Source organism: Equus caballus, chromosome 21 (genome assembly GCF_041296265.1).
Source record: "Equus caballus isolate H_3958 breed thoroughbred chromosome 21, TB-T2T, whole genome shotgun sequence".
NCBI lineage: Eukaryota > Metazoa > Chordata > Mammalia > Perissodactyla > Equidae > Equus > Equus caballus.
Genome location: NC_091704.1, coordinates 31,944,476 through 31,952,819, shown reverse-complemented (window position 1 = coordinate 31,952,819; position 8,344 = coordinate 31,944,476). Strand labels below are relative to the sequence as shown.

The window sequence follows — 8,344 nt, the reverse complement described above, 5'->3', positions numbered from 1 at the left end:
TGGAGGAGCAGGTTCTGCCACCCTGCTCAGCTCTGCTGTTACCTGATATCTCCACTCAGACGGCAGAACCAGCAATGGGGTGTAACAGGCTGGAAACCTGCCCAAGCTGAGCCCCCAAATGCAAGGAGCAGCCCTCATGTTGAGAACTGTGGAGATCCAGACAAATCACTACTACATGCTACTCACACAATTTCACAAAAGAGTAGAAAAAGGAACCCCAGACAGAAGGGAACAGAAGAAAAGTTGAAGTGAAGGCACTATATAACACGTAAGGGTTTCTTAGAAGATCAAGCCAAGAAATATAAAACATGAATGTGCACCCCAGTTTTATCCACGGAATTCAAATAGGTAATTTTACTTTTACCAAGATTTCCACATTTGGTTTCTGGCAAAAAAATTATGAAGGCTCTTTCTCATGTGAGATATCCCATTTTCTTAAAACAACTGTTTCTTATTAACAAAGTTTGCTTTTTGCGTGGTTATTCTGTTTAGACAAATAAAACTGTATTATAATTTATATAAACATTTACCACAAACCTTACCAAATTGTATGAATAATCATTACAAACAAACACGTTTAGCACCTGTTCAGTCGATTGCCCATTGCCTCGGAGAATTTGCATTTTTCTTTAGTTTATGGCCTGCCCTAAGGCAAGTGTTTAAGCTGCTTCTCCTAATTTTTTTTTTCTGGCAGCTAGAATTAAAGTTTTCAATAGTAACAAAATTAAATGTCCTCCCAGGACCAGGGGAAGGTGAGTGATGTGTTCACCCAGAGACCTGGCTTCTGGGCCTACAACCCTTAAATGTCTAGTGAGAGCCATTGGAAGGTTCCAATAATGCTAATTGTAGGAAATTACTTAACCTCTTAGAGCCGCCTTTTCCTTTTTATAAAAGTAGGGCATTATATAACTATAAAATAGACAAGTGGTTTGTAAGTCCCTTCCAGCTCTTAAAAGTACATAATTCAAAATAAATACTTTTAAAATTGACTGTGATATATGTGTGTGTATAAGTATACATAGACATACACAAACACACACACACAGACACACGCGCGCGCGCGCACTGTTTTGCTGTGAAAAGGGGAGGGACTATTCAACATTTCGTACCAGAACTTTACAGTGCATCAGTGTCAAGACATTTCTGTTCCTGAAAAAAGTAAGTTTCAGGGTGGCATCCCCCCTGCAGGGGGAGTTCTGAGAAGCCAAGTTCAGGAAACAATACCAGCTACTCCCGCTTGGCTTCCAGGCGCTTCAGTCAGGATACAGGGGAGTGTTTTGGAGCCCAGCTCAACTGGGGACCCAGCGGAATTTGTAACCCCCGTTGGCTGTCCGGATGGTAAAGGCATTGCCCTGAGGGAAAGCGAGGGTGCGGATGGTGCTATGGCTGCGGATGGGGGTGCTGAAGGAGGCGCCCTCCTCCAGCTCACTGTGGCTCAGGTTCAGCGCGCTCCGGCTGCAGTCTGTGCGCAGCCCCCGGAAGGCGCCGTGCAGGTTCCCGGGCCTGCCGTCCGTGCTCCCGGGCTCCGGCTGCAGCCGAAGCCGCTTGGGATCGCGGCTCTGCAGCGCTTCATCGCAGCGCTCGGAAATCTCCCTCAGGATGGCGTCCACTTCCGTGCAATCCTGCCCCGCAGCGCTGAACAACTCCTCCAGGCTCCTTTTGGCGGTCGCCTTGAGCAGGAAGGGCTCTGCTGCCGCCCCGCAATCCCGGGATTGCGTGATCATCAGTTTCTACAAAAGATGGGGAGGAGCGCCGCCCTGGGGCCAGCTGGACTCGCCTTGTGCGGAGCGTGCGAAGCGGACCTGGGCGACTGGGAGGACTGAGGCGCCCCCGGCAAGTGGCTCAGCGAGCTCCCAGCGGTCCTCTCCGTTCCCTGACCCCTGCCGGGTCCCAACACTGGGAGCAGGGTAGGGGGTGCACAGGAATACTTCCGACTTTGTGCAGTGTCCCACGTGGCCGCGCCCCACTTACATCCAGCACTGAGGCCAGGTGCCGGGTGCGACTGGCGAGTTCCCTCAGTTGCACGTTCCGCTCCTTGAGCGAGGCGATCTCCTCCTGTTTCTGGGTCAGCGTCACGTGCAGCTACAGGAGGAAACCCAAACATTCAGAGATAGGCCACCGTGCTCGGTCTCGTCTGCATACTCTGCATGAATTAAACCCAGATCCTAATGTCTAATCAGGAACAGGGGACCCGAGGGCATTCACACTGCTGAGAATAATAGTCAATTTTCTTTTCTTTTCTTTTTACCAAGCACTTAGACAAATGTTTCTCAATTAAACCTCAGTGTAGCATGGTGGTGAAGAGTACTGACTTGGGCAACAGGCAGATCTAGATTCTGCCTCTGAAGTTCAACTTTCCTACACCTCAGTTTCTTTATCCGCAAAAAAAAAAAAAAAAAAAAAAAAAAAATGGAGCTAGTAAGAGTATCTCTATCTCAGTGGTTGTATTAAATGAGAAGAGAAAGTAAATTGGTAAGCACAATACCAGGCAAATAGAAAATTTTCAATAAAGATTCGTAGCCCTATTAAAAATCTAAGGGGGGGTAGGATCCTTCCCACTTAGTGAAGTTGGAAACTGAGGTAGAGCCGCTGGAGCAACAGCAGCTACAGGAACCACTCGGCCCACTGGTTCTGAGGTCCACAAGGGCACGTTCCCGCTCCTGTAACCCCCGCTTCCACCCTGTCTCCGCCCCAGGAGTCCTGGCCGCCAGCCCAGGGTCCCTACTTGGTTATTCTCAACGAGCGCGTCCCCCAACGCCCTCTGGTTCTGGTCGGCCACCTCCTTCCAGTACTGCTCTGGCGGAGGCACGTCCGGAGGACGAAGCGGCGGTGACTGCAGGGCCCGTGGGTCCAGCGGCGGGGAGAGACAGGACCCGAAGGGCAATACATCGCAAGGAGAGAAGGGGAAGTTTCCGCCGGCCAGGGGAGGCGACATCAAAGAGGATGAGTCTGAGGAAGAGCGGGAGTTGGGTTTACAGCCTCAGACTCATGCCCAGCTAGCTACAGGGACAATGCCACGCTGGGCGTAGGGTTTATGTGGAGACTTTTCTTTATTAAGTAAAGCACCCCTCACTCTGCAAACCCTACAATTCCCAAGCCCTTCTTAATATCCTGTACGAACACAGCAGTCGCTCAATATATGCCTGTTGAGGTGATCTGAACTGAATCTCCACGGTGGCCAGGGCAAACTGCCCGAAGTCACACACGCCCGCTGCTCTGCACACTCCTATCGCTCAGCCTCTCCCCGACCACATCACAGCGCAGGCTTCCCTCCCCCAGAACTCATACTGACCAACTGAGAGAGCCATATAGATCCAGTAATTCATCTCCATTAGGAAGGGTGGGGGTCTCCTAAACATGGAAGAATCTGACCCTTTGATAAATTGCTGGGTTTACCACCTTCACGACCACGAAATCTGCACTAGTCTGATTTGGGGGGTAGGGGACAACCCCGCAGTTATTAAACTGCAAGGAGACTGGCCTTGCCTGCAATGAGATCGTCCACGGTGTCTCTGAAATCTTGCAGGTCGAAGTCCGCTGGGGTTTGCAGGGAATGGTTCTGAAATAAACCAGAGGCGTAATCTAGTTACCGTCGAGTCTGGCAGGCCTGCAACACTTCCTAGATCGACAGTTGTCCTCCCCGGGTTCCGGGGCGGGCCTGCACGCACTCGCTGTTCGCACCCGAACTTCATACCTGAAAGTCAAAACCCCATCCGAGACACGGAAGACACATGGCTTGCACTGCCATGGTGGGGAGCGGGACGCACAAAGCGGGGACAGGCTCCGCGAGGGCCCAGCAGCACTCCGAAACTGCGCGCCTGTGGCCGGCGTCTGGCCTTCCGCGCGCAGCGCAGCGGCCCCACGCCCAGCCTCGGACAGCAGGCACAGCCCCTGAGCCGCCTCATTGGCCAGCCACCAGCCAACCAGCTGCCTCCGTGCGGCCCGGCGCGGTCCTCGTGCGCCCGCTGGACCTCGGCGCCGACTTACCTCCGACTGGCCTAGGAGCCACCACTCTAAGAGTAGGAAGCTGGGCGTGCGAACACTCTTTTTCTTCCCAAGATCCTACAGCGTGCAAAGTCATCCAAAGCAGTAATTCGAGGCCATATATCCCGCCAAGGCTCAGTCACAACTAAACCACCCCCTCCCCATAAAGGAAGGGAAAAGGTAGGCTATGATGAGAGGCCAGGGATGCTATGGAAAGTGCCTGTGTTCATCACGCAGGCGTGGCCCCTATTGCTCTTCCTTTTCTTAAAAAAGTCGGAGTTGACTTTTCCTGTACAGTGTGACGCGCCTCCAGCATCTCGCACTGGACACTCTCCCGGGTTCCCGCAACGTGCCTGGGTGCCTGCGGCGGAAGGAGACAGTAAAGGGCTGGCGGTCCAAGAACCTTCTTATTCCCTTAATTCATGGCCATTTAGAGTTGCCAAAACTCTTTTAGGTAGAGTCTTTTCTGTCAATTCTCGCAGCAATGTGGAAAGCAGGCAGGGCCCAGGAGGTGACTCCTCCTCTGATGGAGAATCTGAAGCTCAGAGAAATTGGGTTGCCCAGAGTTTACCTAGCTCTGAAATGGTGGAATTGCGGCTCCTGCCCCAGAATGCTGGTGCCTATTTCAGTTCTCTTTCCTCTATACCTCATTGCCTCTAGCTTTTCTCTCTCTTTTAGGAAAGCCTGGCTTCCAACGAAGAGAGCACTGGGAAGGGGAAAGAAGTCTCTCCAGGGGCATGGTGTGAGGGATGGATCAAATAAACCCATATCTAGTCTACTGATTCCACTATTATTGATTTATTCCTTAGTGTTAATCATACTCTTCTCCCAAAAGCCCTTCTTTACTATTCAAATATTTCTGAGGAGAGGAACTTATTCTGACCCTAACTTCAAAGACTGGACAAGCATCAGTTCTCCTCAGGGGGGAGAGTTGCAATCAGGGAGGCCTCTAGCATCAGTTGGAAACTGAGGCTATAAGGGGAAAGGAGCTTAGAAAGAAAGGACTGAAAGGCCCAGATAAATCCTGAAGCAAAAGTTCTGCCCTGGTTAAAGGAGTCAGAAACGAACTCATTTCCCAAGGGCTGAAAAGTTTCCCTCTCAGTAGAGATTGAAGAAACGCCCTTACCATGAGGAGACTGGAGGCCAGTTCAGGAACTGGGGCCCAGGAGATGTTTCCTCCTATGCTACCCCAGGTCTTGGCCCGTTCTGGACCTCAAACACTTCTCGAGCATTCCTCTCTCTGTTCACCTTCCCCAGCAGGAAGAAGGCTGGGAAATGTTATCTGAGTGTGCACTGGCCAGGGGTCTTTCCAGGGCATTTTCCCCCAAGGGTCCCTCTCCCTCTGCACCAACCATCTTCCCCAGGAAACACCCTGGACCTCTTGGGCTATCTGGTGTGAGCTCTGTCCTGGAAACTTTGAATCCTACCTTCCCAGTTAGATCCATATCTGGCATTTCTTCAACTATAACAGTAGCCAAAAAAGAAAATAAGACTAACACAGAACCTGATGTCCAGTTTAAGTTCTGCATACTTAAGCAAAATTCAGCAAGAGCCTGCTTGATTTTTGCTACTTGCAAAACAAACATGTTGGAGTAAGGGAGTGATGTAGGCCTCTGGGTCAACTGAAAGATGCTCAGGCACTGTCTTTCCCCTGTTTGAACATCCAGACCTAAAAAGAATAGAATGGCCTCTGCAGGGCAATGCCCACTCTCACTTTTTGACCTAACCATCTTTGCTGTCAGTGTCCAGCTACACTCTATCCCAATTCTAAGAGGCCCTTAGAGGAGGTCTGGGAAGCCTTGCTCCATCACCAACCCCAATTCTGGGAGGTGGTCGTATCTTCAGAAGAGTTCTGTGCTGGGCCTGTCCCCAGGGACCTCATGTCCCCAGCATCTGCTGCAAAGAAACTGGCAGTCTTCCTGTAGGCTGCATCTGGCTAAGACCTCCTGTCCTCTGGGCACTTCATATCCCACGGATGAGCCAGGCTTCTGGCCTCCCAGACACCAGTGCTGGAGGCTCCATCCTCTGCTGAGGAGTATCAGCTCTGGCAAGTGGTAGAAGTGGGGTGGAATCAAGAAGGTAGGTTTTTTCTGAAAATAAAAAAGTCAAAAGCCTCTTTGCCCCGTAAAAGTAAATGACAGGAGGCTTTGAAGAGGAAGAAAAGGATGTTTTAAAAGTGCCCAACTGCTGAAGGACCATCCCTAAAAAGAGAAACGTTTTCTGTCAGATTTCTTCCAGAATCCTTTGTCCCTCTTTCGGCATCCCCCTAAACGTAAACTCTTCTTTTACAGTCTTGATAGAAAAATTATCCTCCTATCTCCACATTCCTTAGATACCAGGGAATGAGAGCTGTTAGTGAAAGGCCAGGAAGGGGATGTTGGGCGCACAGACAGGACACGTATTAGGTACCCAGCGCGCAACTTTGCACCCACCTACCCGCCCGTTCCCACAGTGCGCAATCTCCACGTTGCTTTGTCGCAGCTCCAGGGTATAGTTGGGGAGGGGATGGGGAGACCCATCTGGCAGGGTAGCCCTCCAGGTGAATCCCCCTGTCCTGAGTAGGCCAGAACAGCTCTGGGAATGAGGCCTTCGTAACATACTAGGAGGGAAGAAGAAGTTCTGATCCTGGAGGCTCAGATTCCGGCACGATGTCTCCCCTCAGTATCCAGACGTGCTTGCGCTCCCCACCCGAGACGAGCCCTTGCGGAAAAGAAACCATGACTCCGGAGTTGGAGTTTGGGCTACCGGAGGTCGCGAGGCTCCACGAGGAAGGGGAGGTACCTGCGAGGTGGCCGAGTCACCACCAGGCGGCGCGTCGGACCCGAGCAGCGAGGAGCAGTCGGCGAGGTCCTGCAGGTCTATGGTGGTGAGGGCTGCGCAGGAAGAACCGGAGATACGCGCCCCTCAAAGCCTGAGCCTCCCCGCAAGGGCTCGCCGCTAGCATCCCCGCCAGGATGTCAGAGCCAGGGCAGCCGCGCGCCTCCCCCCCCCCCCCCCCACGCGCCGCGGGGAACCCCAGGGGTCTCGCGGGGACCATCGCGCTCACCTGGCAGCGCAGCGGGCTCCGCGTCGCGGGGATCCTCATACACCAACACCGTGCTGCCGCCGCTGCAGCCAGGAAAGAACTTCCGCGGAGAGGCGAACTAGCCGGGCACAGAAACGGTGAGCGCGGGTCAGCCCTCGGGGCCAGGAGCGTGCGGACCCCACCCGGCTCCGGCCTCGGCCCACGGCCCCACCTTCCTCTCTAGCTTCTCAGGTTTGCCGAAGGGCCGGCCCCGCAGCTCCAGCATCCTGTTGGGACAGATGCTATCGAAGGCCCGGCGTCCCGTCGCGGCGCCCCCGCCTGCCTGCATCCTGTCTCCCCACGCCGACTACTCGGAGTCGGAGGCCAGGCTGCGATAGCGACCCACACCCTGCGCTCTGCCCGGAGCCTGCAGGCTCAGAAGCCGGCCGGAGGTCGGGGAAGGCGCGTGGCCGGGGTGGAGCTAAGGGACGGCTGTGGAAGTGCGGAAGGAGGGCCAAGTGGAGAGGGAAGACCGCTGCGCGGGAGGGGCGGCTCGCGCCTGAGCGCCAGAGGTGGCGCCTTCAGCCCCGGACAATCTGCGCTCGGGCGGAGGCGTTAAACCCAACCTGGCAACGCGGCTTCCCCCGGGAACCGCGAGCGCGGGGCCCCGGCCCGCGAGCGCCCTTTTGGCGAGGGTTGGCGCCCCCGCCTCCAGGCCGCGCCAGAGGAAGGGAGTGAAGGAGGGGCGGACGAGCCCTACCGGTCCCTAACACTGCGTGCCGCCTTCCCGTTTATGGACAGTGGGGATGGAAAAGTTAACGATTCTTATTTTCTTCCAATCCAGCCACAAGCCACGAAATAAACGTGGAGAGACGCTCGCCAAAGCCAGACTCCCGCATTTTCCCTGTCCTGTAGGATTTGGTGGGGATGTAGAATTCCAGCAAGGAATTCCCAGAACAGCCCCTAGATTACAGAAGCCCCTTCCCCCAGTGCTGGGGTGCACCCTTGGTCTTGACTCCCCGACTTCCACTTGGTCCCTTTGGCCTGATGCTAAGAGACCCGCCCTTAACCCCTAGTCCCGCACTTTCCCGGGCAGCAGCGCGTAAGCATAGCCTTTAAAAGAGGGTCAATTAAGAAAGAAAACGTGACCTCTACCAACTCTCCTCCAGTTTCTGAAAATGCCACAAATGGACAGTCCCAAATCCTCTAAAACCCAGGTCTCTGTCTCCCCTGGAGCCCTCAGCTGCCCACTGCAGCATTTGTACAGCCGGCCTCACTTGCTCTGCCGCAGTCTTGGCTGCCCTTCCCAAGCCCGAAGCCTCTCCCAGGAAGGGGCATCTCCAGACCCTTGAGTAA

General features: G+C 54.0%; 1 protein-coding gene across 1 annotated transcript; it reads right to left on the bottom strand.

Moving 5' to 3' along the window:
* Positions 1 to 325: 325 nt before the first annotated feature.
* Positions 326 to 7,724, bottom strand: MCIDAS (multiciliate differentiation and DNA synthesis associated cell cycle protein). Its single transcript, XM_001493977.6, has 7 exons — positions 7,221 to 7,724; positions 7,031 to 7,127; positions 6,766 to 6,857; positions 3,487 to 3,559; positions 2,726 to 2,949; positions 1,972 to 2,082; positions 326 to 1,730 (listed from the first exon to the last, which is right to left on the bottom strand). Exons 1-7 carry the CDS (start codon positions 7,335 to 7,337, stop codon positions 1,290 to 1,292), a joined length of 1,155 nt encoding a protein of 384 aa, XP_001494027.2. The 5' UTR covers positions 7,338 to 7,724; the 3' UTR covers positions 326 to 1,289.
* Between the last annotated feature and the right edge of the window lie 620 nt (positions 7,725 to 8,344).

What these genes read in the sequence shown, in the direction of transcription:
- MCIDAS (XM_001493977.6), bottom strand. Translation starts at nt 7,337, where the DNA reads ATGCAGGCAGGCGGGGGCGCCGCGACGGGACGCCGGGCCTTCGATAGC. An exon ending in GGAGCCCGCTGCGCTGCCAG is followed by an intron (nt 6,858 to 7,030) that starts GTGAGCGCGATG and finishes CTTCCTGCGCAG; the next exon opens with CCCTCACCACCATAGACCTG. An exon ending in ACCTGGCCTCAGTGCTGGAT is followed by an intron (nt 1,731 to 1,971) that starts GTAAGTGGGGCG and finishes CATCTTTTGTAG; the next exon opens with AAACTGATGATCACGCAATC.